The sequence below is a fragment of the Durio zibethinus genome, chromosome 14 (genome assembly GCF_047325235.1).
Source record: "Durio zibethinus cultivar Kanyao isolate XHJ-2024 chromosome 14, ASM4732523v1, whole genome shotgun sequence".
Classification (NCBI taxonomy): Eukaryota; Viridiplantae; Streptophyta; class Magnoliopsida; order Malvales; family Malvaceae; genus Durio; species Durio zibethinus.
The window spans coordinates 25,236,878-25,257,099 of NC_143175.1; the positions used below are offsets into that span (position 1 = coordinate 25,236,878).

General features: G+C 37.0%; 5 protein-coding genes and 3 non-coding genes across 8 annotated transcripts; 2 read left to right on the forward strand and 6 right to left on the reverse strand.

The window, feature by feature from the left end:
- Positions 1-663: 663 nt before the first annotated feature.
- On the reverse strand, positions 664-1,872 carry LOC111294929 (uncharacterized). The gene is made up of 3 exons (XM_022888234.2): positions 1,646-1,872; positions 1,225-1,551; positions 664-1,028 (listed from the first exon to the last, which is right to left on the reverse strand). The coding sequence occupies exons 1-3, from the start codon at positions 1,707-1,709 to the stop codon at positions 874-876; spliced, it is 546 nt and encodes a 181-aa protein (XP_022743969.2). The 5' UTR covers positions 1,710-1,872; the 3' UTR covers positions 664-873.
- Positions 1,873-3,549: 1,677 nt separating this feature from the next.
- HCEF1 (high cyclic electron flow 1) lies at positions 3,550-5,704 on the forward strand. Its single transcript, XM_022889085.2, has 4 exons — positions 3,550-4,077; positions 4,495-4,719; positions 4,817-5,323; positions 5,435-5,704. Exons 1-4 carry the CDS (start codon positions 3,661-3,663, stop codon positions 5,504-5,506), a joined length of 1,221 nt encoding a protein of 406 aa, XP_022744820.1. The 5' UTR covers positions 3,550-3,660; the 3' UTR covers positions 5,507-5,704.
- Positions 5,705-6,599: 895 nt separating this feature from the next.
- On the reverse strand, positions 6,600-9,461 carry LOC111294930 (uncharacterized). The gene is made up of 6 exons (XM_089744144.1): positions 8,894-9,461; positions 8,542-8,803; positions 8,197-8,382; positions 7,439-8,120; positions 7,072-7,319; positions 6,600-6,984 (listed from the first exon to the last, which is right to left on the reverse strand). Exons 1-5 carry the CDS (start codon positions 9,065-9,067, stop codon positions 7,184-7,186), a joined length of 1,440 nt encoding a protein of 479 aa, XP_089600270.1. The 5' UTR covers positions 9,068-9,461; the 3' UTR covers positions 6,600-6,984; positions 7,072-7,183.
- A 3,334-nt stretch (positions 9,462-12,795) lies between these two features.
- LOC111295555 (L-type lectin-domain containing receptor kinase VIII.2-like) lies at positions 12,796-14,414 on the forward strand. The gene has a single exon (XM_022889086.2). The coding sequence runs from the start codon at positions 13,149-13,151 to the stop codon at positions 14,220-14,222; it is 1,074 nt and encodes a 357-aa protein (XP_022744821.2). The 5' UTR covers positions 12,796-13,148; the 3' UTR covers positions 14,223-14,414.
- A 662-nt stretch (positions 14,415-15,076) lies between these two features.
- Positions 15,077-18,787, reverse strand: LOC111293927 (tubulin beta-2 chain-like). The gene is made up of 4 exons (XM_022886989.2): positions 18,506-18,787; positions 16,345-16,714; positions 15,985-16,254; positions 15,077-15,898 (listed from the first exon to the last, which is right to left on the reverse strand). Exons 1-4 carry the CDS (start codon positions 18,563-18,565, stop codon positions 15,228-15,230), a joined length of 1,371 nt encoding a protein of 456 aa, XP_022742724.1. The 5' UTR covers positions 18,566-18,787; the 3' UTR covers positions 15,077-15,227.
- On the reverse strand, positions 18,172-18,263 carry LOC149515188 (small nucleolar RNA snoR27). The gene has a single exon (XR_016327925.1). It is a non-coding gene; the product is annotated as a small nucleolar RNA snoR27 (small nucleolar RNA).
- Positions 18,345-18,445, reverse strand: LOC149515189 (small nucleolar RNA snoR27). Its single transcript, XR_016327926.1, has one exon. It is a non-coding gene; the product is annotated as a small nucleolar RNA snoR27 (small nucleolar RNA).
- LOC149515190 (small nucleolar RNA snoR26) lies at positions 18,484-18,574 on the reverse strand. Its single transcript, XR_016327927.1, has one exon. It is a non-coding gene; the product is annotated as a small nucleolar RNA snoR26 (small nucleolar RNA).
- Positions 18,788-20,222: the final 1,435 nt, after the last annotated feature.

Here is a 20,222-nt window from a genome sequence, read left to right on the forward strand (position 1 = left end):
TTCCATTAATTCCAGTATGATATTCATTAACATTAGTCTATTGAACTTGTCAATACCAAGTTGTATTTAGCTCATATTCTTCCATGATGTAATTATAAAATTATTCCCACATTAATTTCCTTTTTTTTTTTTTATCATTTTTTGGAAGGTCTTCTCGATCTTTTGTCCCTCTTGTTTGGTTCTCTCATTATATAATTTTACAATTTCATCATTTCTTTGACACAAGCAATCAAGCATATGCTATAAGCTTCTCAATTCTCATCATATATATATATATATATATATATATATATATTTTAAATTGTTCATTGGTTGGGCTTCTTAATAAGCATCCAGCATCTATCCATAAAATTGGGCCGTAGTCCACAAAGAATTGGCCCCAAAAGATTAAACGTAATGTTGCTCATGGTGAAATTGGGCCACTTTTTAATGGATGGAGCACTGGATCTTCAACTTGTTGGGCTAGTAAATGAGATAACCTTGGAATACCCATTTGAAGCTTGAAATCCAAATTATCGTAACTCACCCAACAGTTCCTTTCTTTTTTTTTTTTCTTTGTTGGAAGGCAAATTTACAATGTTTAGCACATTTCTTCCACTTTCTATAAATTCTATTGATATATGGAAAGATTGGTATACCATATACGAATCTCAATACCATTATTAAGAGAGAATATTAGTAGTATTATTTATAATGAACGAAAGACAAGTGTTTGTTAAAGAAAAAAAGGAAAGGTATTATTCCTCAAATCAAACCACTCATATAAACAAACCCTGAATTCCCTCTTCTCTGTAAAATTATTCCTGTAATCAATTTACATCTCGAAGCAAAGTAATTCTGACGAAACCATTATTGAAAAAACCAGGAACTTGATCATCCCAGGGGAGCTGGGGCAGGAGCTTCACCGACCAATGATCCTAGTTTACTAGAAAAAGGGGCAGGGGCAGCACCAGAGCTCAAGATAAGCTCGACCATGGAACGCCGAGGGTTGATGCGCTGAGCGTCACAAAGATCAGGCAAAAACACTCCTGCAAGCAATCGTAGGATATAACATTAATTTTTATTCCTAATTTAATAGGGTCTTGGAGGAACTTTGAGATTTCATTACCAACAATATTCTTTTGATTGAATCGCAAGCAAAAGATATATAAAAACTCCGGTCATATTGAGATATCACCTAGAAAATCATTCTATAAAAATAAATAAAGGTGGCAAATTCCTTACCTTCACCGGCGGCCAAATTGAAGTAAAGGTCAACAATGTTGGGGCACTTTTGGTAGCAAACAGGGGCACAAAGCTTGGCAGTGAATTGTGGCTCAAGAAGGGAATCGGATGAAATGCCAATGGAGTTTCTATCAACCCCACAAGCACGCACACATTCATCAGTCTCAATACACTCAGCCATTCTCTCCACAACCACCTCTGATGTCCTGCATTGGTACTCTACGTTCCCATCTCTCTCCACCGCTGTTTCCAACAAACATCTCTTCCCCGAAGATGATATCGAAAACGCACACACATCCTTGGGCAAATCTTCGCAAATAATCTCAGCTGCAAAACAAAAACCAAACAAAGATATAAAAAATTACATGAATGTGATACGCTTGAGACATGAAAATATAAAGTCATGCTTACATTCACATACCTAGAGAAGCATGGAGGAAAAGAGAAGAAAGGACGACAAAGAAGGGGAATTTGAAAGAAGCCATAATTAAATTGGTGATCAAGCTATTTTCTAGGTTTCTTTGAAATTGAGATGGCAAATTAATGACAAAACAGGGCGTTGTATTGTTTTGTGAGGGATAGTGATAAGAGGAGGTTTGATATATATAGAAGGAGAAATGTGAACAAGTATAAAACCAAAAGGGTATCTATATTTTATACGTATAGAACAAAAACCGGCTTCACTTGCTTCGTTTCTCCTTTGATTAGCCCCTGCTTTGTCTTTGGTTCGTTGGCTACAAAGAATTGACCTTTATGGTTAAACACGCGTTTGGCCGATTATACCAGCCTCTCCTTTGGATTTCTCGAGACTTTCACGATTTATTATTATTTTTTTTCGTTTTGTCTGAGAGTTGATTCCTTGTTTGATACGTGCTTCCTATGCTTGATACTTGGTTAAGACGTGTTTATTTGTCTTCATGCTTAAGTTTCCGAGTTCCAACCCCAAGAGTTTTCTAGTTCCACTCCATTTTTTGCTTCAAGAATTTTAGTGTTTGAATTTTGAAATCATGAAATTCTAGTTTCCGTTTTATTTTCTGGATCATTGACTCGCTCGTTTATTTCTGTTATAATTCATTATTATGAAGTATCGACTTGTATTTGCTAATTTTTGGGACAATTTCCATCTGGAAAAATAAAAAAACCAAAGACAGGGCCAAGTTTCCTGTTAAATGGCGAATGCGAGCCAATCAAGCCGAAAGGGCAGGAGCTGGTTTCTTATTGAAGTTGGAAAATTGATACGTCAAACCACTTTTAATTTGGCTCGAAGTCACCTACTTTTCTTAGACGCAGTTGGTACTCTTGTTCACATCGAGAGACCTTGCTGGTTCGCCTTCTGTCAATTTTGTGTGCTGACAGTGAACTCGAAAGGAAAGTTACATTAGTCTTCGTGGAAGTGCAGAGACGGCCCCGCCCCGACCTGCCCGACCTGCCTGTATTAAAAACCCAAAAATTTTCGTTTTGTTCCTCAGTTTTGGTCTTTGTTACGCAAAATACGACCAGATTTTGATGCTTTCAAATAAATTCTGTGACTAATGTTGCATTTGCGAACGTCATCTCAAATCAAATGATCTTCGTTTCTGTTTTTTTCACACTTATCTTTGATTTCCTAAATTTATAAATCCACTATGGACAAAAAAATATTTTAAAACAATGGTAATAATTATAATAATAATCATTTTTTTAATCTTGGAAATCAAGGATGTCTTAGGTTCAAAAACTCCAATTCCTAAGAACAAAAAAGTGGCAGACATTACCGGGTTGTTTTAACCTAGAACTTGTTTTCTTGTCTGGAAACATAAAAAAGCATTTCATGTTTCATCTACTTCCTCTTAATTTTGACATTGTCATATTGATTAACAAGTCGGCTCAAATAATTTAGAATTCAAGTTAAATAAATATTATCTTTAACTATTAAAATGGGAAAATATGAACTAAAATCCCAATTAGAACTGGAACTGACCATGTTTTGGGATTTATCACACCCAAAATATCAGTTTAGAGCCAACTTCCAACGAGATGGCCTTACAAACCAAGTTTTTCATTTTGGGTTAAGCTGATTTAACCAAGCCTAACCCAAACAAGTTTTGGACTGAATTGCACAGGTTGGACTTCCATGGTCCCAGAAACAGAGCCCATCTAGCCCATATCTGATATCACAACCAAGTTAGTGACTTCGTATGCCACTTGTAAATTGAAAACACCCCGGGCTCGTCTGGTGGGACTCTTCAAACGAACCATGATCACAAAAATGGATGCGCAAAGGAGGATAAGTGGGTCCCCGATTAACAGAAATCGTTTGGCAACCTCAGAATCTCACCTTCAACCCTGCTGGACTGCTGTAATTGCAAAGTAAGTGAACACAAATATCAAAAAGAACAAGCAAAAGAAAGAACACCAAAGCAGAAAACCAATTAACCAACCAAGAAAACCAAAATAATGGTTGCAGCAACGACATCATCTCAACTACTGTTATCAAACTCCCGCTCTTTGTCTCCTTTTCAGCTACGCGTCTTTGACTCCAAAACCCTTGTGTCATGCCCCAGCAACAGAAGTAACACTATCAAGAGAAGGCATGTTGCTGGCGGGGTCAGGTGCATGGCTGTGACAGCATCAGAGGCAGAAACGAAGAAAAGTGGGTTTGAAATTTATACACTAACAAGCTGGTTGTTGAAGCAGGAACTAGCGGGTGTTATAGATGCAGAGCTTACAATTGTGATTTCCAGCATTTCTATGGCTTGTAAGCAGATTGCTTCATTGGTGCAAAGGGCTAGCATTTCCAACTTAACTGGTGTTCAAGGCGCTGTCAATGTTCAAGGAGAGGACCAGAAGAAGCTTGACGTCGTTTCAAATGAGGTCTTGTTATTAAATATCAACTGTGTTTTGCAATTAAACAATATTAACTTTCTCAAAACTAATTCAACGATGGCTTAATGCATATTTGCATTAAAATGGAAGTCAAACATTACGAATTCGTATGAGTTCTTAATAGAAGTTGTCAATTGGTTGTATATCTCCTTAAACAGTTGAATTCGAGGGACTGGACACTGAAGATTCTCACTTTAAACACCATCGCAACCCTGCTGTTTTCTGCTATTTACACGTTATAGTTTATAGAAAATGGCTTTCAGAAATTTATATCTGAAGAACTCTTGAAATTGGTATTACTTTTGCTTGACCGGTTAGCTGAAACAGGCAAAAATGCTTACTTGAGAACAAGAATTCTTATGCTACCAGGCGAAATTCAAGAAACTGATTGTCTTGCATTTACAGGTATTCTCCAACTGCTTGAGATCAAGTGGAAGGACGGGGATTATAGCATCAGAGGAAGAAGATGTGCCAGTGGCAGTAGAAGAGAGTTTCTCTGGAAACTATATTGTGGTATTTGACCCACTTGATGGATCATCCAACATTGATGCTGCTGTTTCCACAGGTTCCATTTTTGGAATATACAGCCCCAACGATGAGTGCCTAGCAGATATCGGTGATGATTCCACCGTAAGTCCATATCTATTTGATTGAATTTCCAAACCTATATCCAAATTTCAGATATTTTTACATAGACAATCCCAACTGTTTCATGCATGGCCTGCAGCTTGATTCAACAAAACAAAGATGTGTTGTTAACGTGTGCCAACCAGGGAGCAATCTTCTAGCTGCTGGCTACTGCATGTACTCAAGCTCTATAATCTTCGTGCTTACTTTAGGGAACGGGGTGTTTGCATTCACCTTGGATCCCATGTATGGTGAATTCGTCTTAACTCAAGAGAAAATTCAGATCCCTAAAGCTGGAAAAATTTATGCATTCAATGAAGGCAATTACCAGTTGTGGGATGACAAGTTGAAGAAGTACATTGATGACCTCAAAGACCCTGGTCCTAGTGGCAAGCCTTATTCTGCTAGATACATTGGAAGCTTGGTTGGAGACTTCCACCGCACACTGCTATATGGTGGAATCTATGGATACCCCAGAGACAAAAAGAGCAAAAATGGTAAGCTGAGGCTCTTGTATGAGTGTGCACCAATGAGCTTTATTGTGGAACAAGCTGGTGGGAAAGGATCTGATGGACATCAAAGAATCCTTGATATCCAACCTGTTGAGGTGATCAGAAACATTAAACTACTGATAAAATGACTAGTTTGTGATTCTTTTTCCTGTGGATAAATTATACTAATAATCAATGTGCTTTTTTTTTTTTTTTCCTTCTCACAGATACATCAACGTGTGCCACTTTATATTGGAAGCCAGGAAGAGGTTGAGAAATTGGAGAAGTATTTGGCTTGATTAAGATGAGAAGTATATATTTTTTTGTTTTATGAATATAGCCAAATAGATTAATTTGCAATTGAAAATGGCGATAAACTCATGTTTGGAATAGCTGATGCCTTTTAATGAACAAGTGGTGAAAGTTGGTTCTTCCACAACTTCGAGTCTTGATATTTGCCCTAAGGAAATAAAAGTTTAAAGTTATGTGTTTGTCTATAGTAAGTTCACAATTTTTTGATCTTAAATGTTGATGAACTCACAAATGCATAATATATTTTAAATGTTGTTTTATAACCTCGTTGCATTACTCGTTTTTACCTCTTTTTAACTTAAAAGTTGATCAGTAGTTAATATTTAACTATATAAATCTAATGATTATTATTTGCTGATTTTACTGAAGGGTAAAAACCTTATTATAAAAGTCTCCAATTTATAGGTAAATAAATAAATTAAGTACACAATTTTATAAACCCAAACCTCATGACCACACCCGATGGCAAACCCCATTCAGGCCGCTACATAGGTTGCCTTGTTCGTGAAATCCATCGAATGCTACTTTTTAGAGGAATCTATGGCAATTTTAAAAATATATATGACAATTCATATATTTATATTATATAAAATATTAATAATTTTTGTATTTTTATTGTATTTATAAAAAAATATATATCATAATTTATATTAATGTAAAAAATAAAAAATATTTTTTTGTTGAATTTATAATAATTTTTACTAAAATTTTAAGCTTAATTATTTTTATTTTTTTATATTATTTTTGGTGCCATGTTTTAAATCATTGGCAGATGTACCTATGAGCAAAAACGGCAAAAATGGAAATCTGAATTTACTGTATGAGTGCCCACCAATGAGCTTTTTTAGTAAAAAAACTGGTGGTATTGCAATAGATGGTGTCCAAAGAATTATTGACATCAAACACGAGAAGGTAATATCCAAGATCCATATATAATTTATGTTTCGAGAGCTTCAATGTGCACCAGCGCACACCAATTATCATTGGAAGCCCAGATGAAATTCAGAAATTACAGTAATTGGCTTGAGCCCCAAATTATGAGTTTCAACTCTGTTCCTTTTTATTAACATATTTCAAGCATATAAGGATGATGTTCAAGAGAAAAAAGTATTCAATTAAAGAATTACATGATTACGCAATCAAACTGCTAACAGCAGCCTCCATGGTCGGAATCCTACATGATTAATCAAAAAATACAGGATTTGGTAAACCATTTCTTAAGTATGTAATAGCATAATGTGTTGCCCAGACTTAATCAATGACAGGTTACAGAGAATCTAGTTTAGTGCCCTGGTAAAAAGAAAAAAGGCTTTAGAAACTGTTGACTAAAACATTAGTGTGTTGTTAAGCATTGCTTCCAGTGAGTGCTGTACTAGTGCATGTCAGCCAAATAGTCTTGATGGTAAAACCACTTAGTTCGGAGCAGAACAATTTTGTTGCTCCAAAGAACTCCTTCGACCTTTTGCTGTAAATTCAGAAAAAAGGAAACATGAGATAATTCAAATATAAAATCTCAAAATGAAGAAGGCAGTGGAAGGATTTAGTGTCTTACCAGGGCTTAATATTTTTATGCATTTTGTTGTAGACTTAACTGAAGTCACAGTGTCGGGTCCTGCAGCCTTAGTACATGCAGAGTAAGTATACAAATATCAGTTCGGATGCAATTAGATTAGGCAGCAATGAGCTTTACCACCCTCTGCATTCATGTCTTTCTCTGAAAACACTCCAGTGATGGTAGATGAAAACTCTGACATAACTTGATTAGCCCCCAGATTGCCATCCCCTGATTCATGAGATGACCTGTGCGGCATGCATGGAATATAAACATCGGAGAAAAATAACTAAACTGAAAGTAGTAAAGAAACAAGTGGATAAATTATTGGTCAAAACATGCGATACGATTGAAGTAGCACCAGTACCCTGAAAGAGCAGCTGCACAAGTACCCAATGTTGGTTGGCAAGGGTAGCCAATTCCTTCACATCCAAGATCAAGATCCACTAACAGTCCAGAGAAGGAGAAATTTGCTCCAAAAGCATCTAAATTAGGCCAATCCAGGTCAAAGAGATCTGCATCCATTTCAGACTCAGATGTTGAAGTCTCATTCATTATTGGTTTGTCCACATTCACTGCTGCATCAGAACCATCAAAGTCCAGCCTGCCCTTTACATAATCCCTCTTGCCAAGCCTCTTCAAGCACGTCTTAACTGGCGAACAAGAAGAGACGCAACGGTTCCTTTCTATGGTGTAACATGTCATTTGCTTTAAAGGACTAACTTTCTCGGTTGAAATTATGGTGCAGTTGGTAGGAGTGATCACTTGAGGAGCACTGCTGTGACTGCAATTAGCAGTTGAAGAAATACCCAGTGGAGTCATTGATTTATCACTCCGAGGAGAAACTGCTTGTGGGGGTGTCTTAGGACCTGATGAATTGGTTGGAGGGGACAGCTGTGGCTGATTGAACAAACACTTGGCAACACCAGATAAATGCATCGTAGATTCATGGGCATTGCAATTGAGGGTTGGTGATTCATTTACAGAGATTGGCTGACCACCTACTTGGCTATTCATTATATTATCAGAATCTGGAAGCTTTTCTGTTCCTGCACCCAACATGTCAGAGATGTTATGGATGTATCAAGGCATGAAATGATGTGCATAAGAATGAAGAAAGTCTACCTTGGGTGGTTAACTTCCTAGAAGTTAATTTGCTACGAGTTTTCTTTGCAGCTGCTGGGGCTTCATTGACAGCCTCCGAACTCCTTTTATTTCTTGTTACTGGTGAAGAGTAGTTATCACGTTCCATTCTGGAATTGGAAGGACCAGATACTGGAATAACAGTTGGTGTACCAAACACAGGATGGCCTAAAGTAAGCACCAAGAGAATGATTGATGAATTAGAAAATCATAGTAAAACACTTTTGAGCATCAATCATGCATGGTTCAATTCGAAATCTAACAGTAAACAAAATCTGACCAATTCTAAAACAATCAAACCAACCAACCAGAGCTCCAGATTCGTACCTGGAGGAGACCCAGCACATGGATCTGAATGAGGAATCACGGCTACCGATTTAGTTGCAGTAGCATGAGAGAGCATAGGCACCGGTGCGGTCACACTTGCATTGTAAGCGTTCATTACACTTTGTATCCCCTGTAAAAGGGAATGAACCCTTAACTTTTCTTGCTCCAAACGAGCCTTTTCCTGCTCTACTATTACCTTTTGCTCTTTCAAGCAAATGTACTCGTCTAACATTGCCCCCAAACTTAACAAACTCTTCGGCGCCTACCCAATAAATAATAATAATAATTTTAAAAAAAATGGCATAAATATGTGAAAATAAAAGATTTCGGTTAATTGGGTTTCTCTACATACCTCTCGAACAGGGGATTTGGATATGAGAGAAGAAGCTTCGTTTCTGAAAATGGATCGAGTTTCGGAGTAGTTGTTATCGGAAAGGTAACGGTCAACGATGAATGCGACTTGGACTGGAGTGACCTTTCCTTTGCCAAGATTCTCCGGCTTCTTAGATCTGCTTTGCTTCCTCATTTTGTTTAGAAGTGAAAAGCAAAATGGAAAGGAATGGCTAGGGACTTTCAGATTTGGGTTAAGAAAGGGAAAGTTGGATATGGCGCCATGGCTGAGGGAGGGAGCCGTTTGGGGGTAAATGAAAACGCGGGAGAGTTTGAAAGTTTTTGGACCATTTTTTTTTTCCTTTTTTATCGACTTTGAGCGGTTTCTTTGGTTATTCTCATCGCATTTGAGATTTTCAGTTTGCCGGGAAACTTCCGTTAGATAGCGGTAAAATGTAGTAACAACAATTTTTTACTGGGATTTAGCGGTGAAAATAAATGGCTATGTGTTGGTGTAGGGGTGGCATCTGTGCATCTAATGTGGTAACTACTTAACAATCATAAGTCAATTTAAGATCAATAAAAAGTCATTTTTTGCATAAAAAAAAATTGAGAGTAAAATTGCTCAATTCTCGAACTAAATGCAAGATGTGTTTATAATTATAAGATTTGTTGGTCCGACGTTAACACTACTAAAAGATCATAGAAAATATTCATTTCTAGATTAGTGGAGGGTCCAAAATTTTTCTGAAAATATCTATTTGTAATATATATAAAATTATAAATAAATATTTAATATAATATATTAATATATTATTACAATTGTACATGACAAATTTTTATAACTTAAGAAAATATATAATTATATAATTATTAATATTATCAATTAAATATTTTTTAATATTCTCATTTGTAAATTCGTTGACATGTTGTCTAAAACGTTGTTAGTTCATATTTATAAGTTGGATTTAACAGTTCTCATGGGTTTAATTGATTGCTGTCTTTATAATTAAATTGAATAATATCAAGAACAACGCATTGTGCTCTTTGTTGAAATCATATAATTCATACTTTGTTTTTTTCCCTTTCTTTTTTCCGTAAAACACTGAGGCTTAACATGATGTGGTTGAGGGCAAGCATAACATTCTTTTTCTTTGCTTTGGTTGGCTCTTGAGTTACGGACCAAGGGTAGTTCTTCTCAATCTCATTACTCCCCCCCCCCCCCCCCCCTCTTCCCACTTTCTTCTTTTAAAAGCAAATAGTATTTCAAAATTTCAGGCACTATGCATAGCTGATAACTCAATGAGCAGTTTGATTGACATTTTGGTGCCCCTTAATATTGAAGCTTGGTTAACTCAAAAGGCACATCGATATACCTGCATTAAATTATTTAATTTGTCTAGTGTTTATTAAGAAATTGGTTACCTTATGTCCTCATGGTTTTAACTTTTAGCTTTGTTCACTCTCTCATAGTTTCTTAAAATTATAGTATATACTTAAAGCTACACGTTATTTTTAACTGACTTTAGAAAACGAGGGAAAGTTTTAATGGAATCCCATTGTTAAAGCCACCAAAGTAGGATATAGCTAACTGCCTGATTCCAGAATTGGCATTGCTTGTTGACTGTAGGTTGAAAGCTAGGATGAGAATTATATGCCTTGCTTCTGAGATAGTGGGGAACGTTAATACAAGTCTACAAATTATTTTTAAGGGCCACTTTAAGGCAGTGGATACTTTAAAAGATTGCTTTAACAATCTCCCAGAAGAGCTAATCTGACCAAGACTACATGGTCCTGGTCATTTTTTTTAATCAACTGCGTGTTGGGGAGTTTAGGTTACATGGTTTGTCTGGTTTAATGGTGGTCCTCCAAACCAATGCTCCATTTCTTAGAATGTGGGGACTTCAACCAATTAAAGTCAGCTTCTTCAATATAATCTGTCCACAGTCTAGACAGAAAAACCATACTACCTTTTTTACTATAGTTGGTATCCAAATAATCTTTATTTTTCTTTTACTGATGAGTTGCTATCTTCATTCGGCTTCTTCTTTGTCTCTGCTTGATTGCCAGAACATATTCAAGGCCCACTAAAAACCACTATCATCGCAGCGGAAAATAAAACCTAGCTCTTTTTTGGAGAGGTTGTTACTTATTAGGTTGTCACTTGTAACTCTTTTCACGGATAATATATGATTTGATCAGCTGTCTCTAAAGAGACTCGTATATCTGCTCGGATAATAGCCATTTTTGCTTATCTAGGAAATAGATGTTGGCCTGAAAAATACAAGCTAGGGTTTTTGTGTCTGTGATCCATTTGTTGATTTCGATCTAATGCCAGCCCCAGAAACAGAGTAAAGACCTCATGAAAACCAACCAAACCCGATAGGGTTTAAAATCAATCTTAACAACCTCTAATGCCAGTGGTCCCCTCCCATGTTTCAAATTTAATAATACACAAACAAATGCTAGTGCCTTTGGGAAGTGGGATTTCACCCAAGGTTCATATGATTCTTGGCAGTTGGCAGCAGTATTTGTAACCTTCAGTAAATGGCATGTGCTTTGTCCCGTTTCCCATTGCCTTGTTGATTTCATTTATGTAAAATAACGTGGATAGATAACCGTTTGATAGTATTAGAGAAAGGCACATTTCATCAGGGAAAAAAGAAATGGAAAACAAAGGGCATGTTACACTTTTTGCTCCTGGTTAGGGTAAAAATCATTCCTGATCATGTGTTTTGTAATTCTTTACCTTAGTTATATTAAGTTACCTGTTTCAATTATTTAAGAAAATGGTAAAATTGTTCCTATATTTACATCATAACTCTTGTTTTTCCCTATTCACAGACATGAAAATGATGCTTTAACATTCAAAATGTACAAATAGTTTGATATGCAAAATGTTCTCTGTCTGCCACCACACAAGTAGAATATATTTTAAAGCTTAATCAATTCAAAGGTTATTGTGACGGCCACAAAAAATCTGTAGATTTTTCTTCTCTTCCAGGCTCACGAATCATACCCACCTTAGAATAAATATAAAAGCCAGTCATTGATGAAGGGTTCTTTAATACAATGTTACAAGTAACTGACTGATACATTTAAAAGAATCGAATGCTGCTGAGAATGACTGAGAATCACCCAAAACTTTTGCTACATACAACGGTCAATTTCCGACACTCGGAAGCTTCCTTCTATCTCTATGTTTCAAACTAAAAACTGCTGCCTGACCAACAATCTAAGAGCACGCCTAGATTATTAGTTTTTACCTGGACTGGGAAGAGCTTTGGGTAAAGTGGGCAGCCTGGCAGGCAGGCTCATTACACAACAACCTTACCTTCGCACGTTAGAAATGGTCCCTTCCTTCAAAAATGAGAATCCATTTTTTTTTCTTTTTTTATATATATTTTTGCTCCCCACACCAAAAAAGAAAAACCTTTTTGATTCTTATAAAACAAAAAGGAAATTGAAAAAGGGATGAGATAGCGGGGGATTTTGCTTAAAATTGATAGACTTGAGACACACTCTTCCGGTACTCTTCAGCTGTGCGTGTGTGTGTTTTTTTTTAATTATTGCAAAAGCATTAGAGCGTTGTCTGGACTTGACAGTTCTTTCACCTAAGACGTATCGTATCTTAGCTTTCCTCTTTTTATCTTCCTTTTTGTTGTGGCTAACAGACAAGTTTGCTTTGACAACTGTAAACTTTCAATAAATCCAATAATTTGCAGGTTTCCACATTTGTTTCTCATATTGGTACTTATACCAAGTTGAGTTTTAGTAGTAGGATTCATTTTTTTAAGCTCAAGTTCACATCCTTTTTTGTGAAAGAATATGGAGCCCTTGTGTTGGAGTTTTGAACAAGAAGTATAGAAAATGAAACATATTAAGAGTACATTTGAGGATTTAACAACAAAACAATCAATGAATTTTTGTGGGTAGACATGTAAATACACAAAACACAGGGTACATTTGAGAATTTAGTGACAGTTCAAGTGCAAAACTGAAAGTGTCCATTATAATATTATTCCCTCGGTCAGCAACCACTGAGAGAAAGTGAAGGAAAAAGAGTTGCAGGAACGAGTGAAGTATTTAATTTTCACAACCTCCAAGCCAAGCCAATCCCCCGATTCTTTGCTTTCTTTCCTCTGGTTCTTCACCCAGGAACCTAAAAAAATAAGGGAAAAGAAATCACCTAGTTGTAAGTGGAATCATCACCCAGCAAATCTTAGTAGACCAACATAAAAAAGCAAACGTAGAATCAGCGCTAACCCACTTCAGCAATGGCCACATTCTCCATTTCCAACTGCTTCACAGCCCTAACTTATCTTATTTTCCTCTTCAAAATCTTAGCTGCAGACCAAGGCTCCTCTTTTTCCTTCAAAAGTTTTGGTAAAGATCCAAAGTTTGAGTCTAATGTTGCTTTATTTGGGGACGCACATGTTGCTAATGATGGCTCTTGGATTCAACTTACTAACTCAGTGAGTTGGAGTGCTGGGAGAGTCATGTATAAGAAACCCATCAAGCTTGTTGAAGGTAAAGTCAGGAATTTGGCTTCTTTTTCAACTCACTTTTCCTTCTCAATGTCCCATGAAAATGGTGATGGTTTGGCTTTTGTTATGGTTCCTAGTAGTTTTAATGTTAATGTATTGGGCAATAGTTCGTTTGGGATTTCTCTTGGATTGGAGAAAGGTAAAAGCGGTATTGTTGCTGTAGAATTTGATACCTTAAAAGATGCCAAGTATGATGATTTGAATGAAAACCATGTGGGCATTGATGTGAGTAGTCTTGCATCAGTTAAAGTGAGAAATTTATCCTCTGTCAAATTGGTATTAAACGATGGAGAAAAATTACATTCTTGGATTGATTATGAGGCAATTTCAAAGAGACTAGAGATTAGGTTGAGTCAATCTAGTAGTACCAGGCCTAATGATCCATTGCTTTCATACTCTATCGACTTGCCAAAACTATGGAATGGTGACGAAGTGTTTGTGGGCTTAAGCTCTTCAAACGGGAACTCTTTGCAGACTTGCTTTATTCACTTGTGGAGTTTTAAGCTAAGGCAGGTTCCAATTTGGATGCATTCCCAACCACTTGATCCTGAGGCTATTGCAAAGAACCCCAAACCTCTGACAGAAGAGCGCAAGGGTAGCAATTGTTTTTGGAGAGTGCTTGCTGTGTTCATCTTCGGCGGTGCATGTGGAGCATTGACAGCTTCCTGCTTGCTATATCTATGGAACATATTTGGTAATAGGCGCCCGGTAGCGCCTGAAGTGTGTGGTGTGCACTCTGTGGATTTTGAGTACAAGAAAGTCAAAGTAGTAGTAGACAAAGCTGTCAAAGACGGCAAGAATTAGGTGTTAGAGTTGGGTTGGATGTTTTATGTTGTAAATTGATGATCTATTTTGTAATTGTAGTTGCAGGTTTTGTGTGTGCTTGTAGCTGATGACCAATTGTGAAAAATTTTAGCTCTAAGTTACATGGTGTTAATGATGGAAGCATTGAGATTTACCTTCAATATAAATTGCAATGTTGCTTGTCATAACCTTAATTATTTCTAAATGCATAATTCCTGAGGAAGCTCTTTGTGCAAGAAATCTGTAACTGTGACCTGATTTGAGGACAAGTGCATGAACTATGGGATTTGCAGGGGCACAATATATGTCTATATCGTGGTTTAGGCTGTCTTAGGTTTTATTCTCTTTGTTTCGTATTGTATGGATGCATAAATTCCTGAACAAACTCTGTCTAAGAAATCCATTTTTGTGTCCTCATTTGATAACAGCTATTCTGCTCGCTGTATTAAGCTGCCTAGGTTTTGTGCTCCGTAACTTGGTGTTCTGGAACTGCGAAGTATTTATGGCAGCATTATTGTAATAATGCTGTCAATTTACCTTAGAGAATCACGGTTTGGGCACATTTTATGATAGATCTGCTTCTTCCAATGCCATTTTTGCTCAATCATCTTCAAAACCAGAAAATGCTGAGGAATTCCGAGTCTGTGTCAAAACCTTTAAAACTCAAATTGTTTATCGAACTTCTGTCAAAGTCCGTGTGCCCACAACTTCCATGGTTATGATGTAATTCTCTCAGAACTTTAATGCGAGTATTTCTTCTTTTGGAAGGAATAAAGATCCCGTATAGTTTAGGTGGCTTATGGTGTGGCAACAGTGACAGATGTGCTGGAATTTTAAAATATAACTTCAAGCTCTTAAATTGGAAGACTATAGAACTGGAATTATCAATAAATTTAACATTCATATTAGCATACGGCAATCCAGATTAATCATTTCTGTTGCCAGAGACTGGCAATTTGTACTTTTCCTAGCATTGTTTTACATCCGCTAATAACATCATAAAATTCATTCTTGATACTCCTCCTCTTCCTCCTCATATTCTTCCTCATCTGCAGTTGCATCCTGGTACTGCTGGTACTCTGACACCAGATCGTTCATGTTGCTTTCAGCCTCGGTAAATTCCATCTCGTCCATACCTTCACCTGTGTACCAATGCAAGAAGGCCTTTCTCCTAAACATAGCTGTGAATTGCTCGCTCACACGCCTAAACATTTCTTGAATTGAAGTCGAGTTCCCAATGAATGTTGCTGCCATTCTCAAGCCATTTGGAGGGATATCACAGACAGTCGATTTGACATTGTTTGGAATCCATTCCACAAAGTAGGATGAATTCTTGTTCTGGACATTGAGCATCTGCTCATCCACCTCCTTTGTGCTCATTTTGCCTCTGAACATAGCTGAGGCTGTAAGGTACCTTCCATGGCGCGGATCAGCTGCACACATCATGTTCTTGGCATCCCACATTTGCTGAGTGAGTTCAGGTACGGTTAAGGCTCTGTACTGCTGGGATCCACGAGAGGTAAGAGGTGCAAAACCAACCATGAAGAAGTGAAGCCTAGGGAAAGGAATGAGATTCACAGCAAGCTTCCTAAGATCAGAGTTTAGCTGACCAGGAAATCTCAAACAACATGTTACTCCAGACATTGTAGCAGATATCAAATGGTTCAAATCTCCAACTGCGCAAAGAAGAACACAGGAATTAGTTAAATCCAAATCAAAGATTACATAAAACCCAGAGAGGAAAAGTGATAGATGTTCTTACAGCTTGGAGTGGTGAGCTTGAGGGTACGGAAGCAAATGTCATAGAGAGCTTCATTGTCAAGAACCATACACTCATCTGCATTTTCAACAAGCTGATGCACAGATAAAGTAGCATTGTAAGGCTCAACCACTGTATCTGAGACCTTTGGAGAAGGAAAAACAGAGAAAGTAAGCATCATCCTGTCCGGGTACTCCTCCCTGATCTTTGAAATCAAAAGGGTTCCCATACCCGATCCTGTTCCTCCTCCTAAGGAATGACAAACCTGAAACCCTGTAGTTCAAAGAACACACCAACATAAGTCAATCTATATAAGAAAACAGACAGAAAACCCAAAAACAAGAAGAAAAGAAGAAAAGTTACCCTGCAAGCAGTCACAGTTTTCGGCTTCTTTTCTGACAACATCAAGAACAGAATCAATGAGTTCTGCACCTTCAGTGTAATGGCCTTTAGCCCAGTTGTTGCCGGCACCAGATTGTCCGAAAACGAAGTTATCAGGTCTGAAAATCTGACCATAAGGACCAGACCTAACACTATCCATGGTACCAGGTTCAAGATCCATGAGGACGGCCCGGGGAACAAACCTCCCACAGCTTGCTTCATTGTAATAAACATTGATCCTCTCAAGTTGAAGATCGGAGTCCCCGTTGTACTTCCCGGTTCCGTCAATGCCATGTTCGGTACAGACCACTTCCCAGAACTTGGCACCAATTTGGTTACCGCATTGCCCTCCCTGGATGTGAAGGATTTCACGCATTTTCAGAAGCTGTGCTCTCAAACAAAAGCAACAAAGAACGAAAGAAAGGAGAGAAAAATGAGAGGGTTAGAGAGGAGAGATGTGGGGACGGAGGGATCTTTATAGGAAAAAAAAAAGGTTAACGGTAGGAAATTGGGAGAGTTATTTTTGAATGATGAGGCGGGATTTTTCTTCTGTTTTTGAAACGGATATAAAGTAACGGTCAATTAAGGTAGATGGGTATCGGGTGGTTCAATTTGAATTCCAAAATGAGGCAAACAACTGGATTTTGGATTATTTCTCTTTTATTATTGGCATTTGGGGAATGACAGATTGTTATGACGCTAAGCTTCAAAAGACATTCTTAGTTTGGCTCTTTATTCAAACTTTAGGTTGTTTCCCAAAATTTTCCCTTTTTTTATGACTACTTCGTCAATTTTAGGGAATCTGTTCTTTAAAAAGTCCACCTAATCACACTTCCTTTATTACTTTGTCCTAATCAAAAAGTTTGACTATTGAAACTTGAAGGTTGGTGACAATTGAAAGTATTAACTTACAATAAATGCTGTTGATGATTGTAGAAGAGGCCTAAATTTCAATTTGGGTTAGATTAATTAATTTATGCAATCATCTTCAAGATATAACATACAACATCAGAGGAGCATATAACCATTTCCTTTATCCCAAGTTGAAGCTTGTTTTAGAAGAAAAATCATAGCAGAAATGATACTTGGAATAAATATAAGACTGCCATTCAACAAATAAATTATGTGTACTTGGTAAAAAGTGGAACAAGAACTGTTCATAATAAAATCTCATGTTCTAGGATTAATACTATCTGTTCACGGGGCAGTCAGTGCAACAAGCACATGGAAACCAACATCAGCCAACACAAGGACATCAAGTGCTAGTAAGATCAAAAGGGCTTCTTGGTTTATAAAACTGCACATGGTTTGCTAGAATTTCTTCCATGGCCCACTAATGGTGCCTGCAAAGCTCAATTGATTCTCCAACAAAGAGGTAATTCCATTTAAACAAGATATTGTTCAAATGCAGATAATATCTAATGTAATAAAGAACATTAAATCCTAGTCAATAAACTGTTATTCACAAGCAACTACTTCCAGGTGCCAGAGAACAGTTAAGATGGAGAATGGAAGGAATTTAATTTCATTCTTCCAACAACTTCCTTCATCCTCCATCAGGTTCCTAAGCTAATATAAGCTATTTAAAGCTTGTCAGGTGAAAAAAATATAACATCTTAATCAAATGCAAATGCAAAACAAGTGTTTTAGACCATCATATCCCCTCCTAAATTACAATTCTGAAATCTTGTTCAGTACTAAACGTATCTATGAATGATCAAGAATTCAAGATTACTGTAATTGTATAGGAAAAAGCAAATTCATATGAAACAGACAGGACAGGCAGTGAACATGTTACTAGAAAGTAGGAATGGATCTCAGCATGAAACAATATCTTCAATCCCTTAGAAAGGAAATTCAGATAGATAACGCAGTTTGTAAAGTGGCATCATGGATCCAATGCAAGCATCTTACAACATGGATTAACAATTCAGGGGAGTCAATTTTAACCAACTAATATAACAAAAATAAAATCAAAGTTAACTGGATCTCTGTGTGTGTGATTAGTGTCATCTTCGTTTCCTTTCAAAGAAAGTACTGTCAGATAGATAACGCAGAATAAAATTAACATCTTTGATCCAAAAACAAAACCCAGAAAAGAAAAGGAAAGAGTTGAAAAAGAAGCACCTCAGAGAGAACATACCCACTTTGTTTCTTCACTGATAATCAAAGTGCAAGGATAACAATTTAATAATCTCGTCATTGATGCCCTTCTTTTTTACCACAAAAAAAAAAAAAAAACATATAAATCATCTGAAAGTAAAAATTCAGATTGTTGTCTTGAAAAGACCGGTTCTGCTTTAGAAAACATAGTATCTTGAAATATTGGTTATCCTAGGTACCGAATCCCACGGGCAGCATTTGACGAAAATTGCAGCCGTTTATGCAGTGACTAGAAAGAGACAAACCCTAAGGGCAGGTTTGGAAAGTGAACTCTTCTTAACCGCGATATAAGCCAGTTAAGCGCAGATATTTGTTTGGTATTCGGTTTCTGTAATCATGATGTTGGCCTGGATGAAGGCCCAAGCCTTTGTTATTACACAAGTCAAGGGCTATTTTTAATGGGCTGAAACCTTTTTAAGAAAAGGCTAATGGACATGTTTGCTTTATCTATTAGAAATGCACAATGAAACTTAAGTCCAAGTCCAAGGTTTTTGATTCCGATAATAGCAACCAGATTCTTACTGTTTACTGTTTACTGTTTAAGTTCAGGAAAAACTGCCAACATCCTCTTGACCTAATGATGAGAAGAGAATTTGTGAGACATATAGATGTGGGTTCGAACACAAACAATACCATCCCCAATCCTCAGTATAAAAAAAGGGTTCAGGAAAAACTTTCCATCGTCAAAAAAGGAAAAGTTAAAGAAAAATTTACCAAGTTGATTATAAGCAGGCTCTTGCTTTGATTACTAGGTGATATTTTCTGTCATTCTGAGCTCATTCCATGGTCAAAGGCAATTCTGCAGTAGGGCAAGTGTAAAATTTGTACATCATCCAAGCCTGTTATACTTGCAAATGATGAGATTTGCCAATTGCGAGAAAGATGTATAAGAGAGCAAGGGAGGCACACCAAGCCGTTATATGAGAGGGTAGCGTCTAAGAGAGGAAGGGAAGAGGAAATATGGGGTGGTGAATTTTGGAGCAGTGGCAAAAGATAAGGTGGTGGAGAAGGTGGAGAACCTGAGGAAGAGCTTGGATAGAGACGGGCACAGGGTTTTGGCCAGTTCTTGTTGGCTAGCTATAATCCTCCCTGGACTTTACTTGATTTAAGGCCTAATGAGGTTAAGATACCAATAGAGTGAGTGCTACACTATGTGGCTGATAAGAATAATATGTTTGTTTAGCTGTTCTTTTTCTGGCCATTATCAGTCTTGACAAGTCATGCTAGTCATCGCAAATTCTATGTATATGTTGAAATTTTGGATGGATTTCATTTTCTGCTATTTCATCTTTTCTAATAATGTCAGAGAAAGAAATGCTACCAAATGTCACCAGGATTTATTATCCACTATTGTTCTTCATTCATTAACATGCAACTTTAAGACCTATTCCTGGAGCCCTCTTTATCTCAAAAAGATGCATTTTATCATTTTGACAGACTTGATTTGCCTGCCTGCTTTCTGACATTATGTTTGAACTTTAAACACACCATTATCCCTATTCCTGAAGTCCTCGGTCTTGTGCAAAGCTCACTTTTTGTTTAACAAAATTGAGCAAAGATAAGACTACAATCATGGTAAGGGATGTAAAACTGAATAACTCTGATCAAAATGAAAAAAACCAACTGCATATTAACAGAGTAGATTCTTTCCTGAGAAGATGTTAACTTTTATCAGTGGAAATGAATAAACTAAAAAG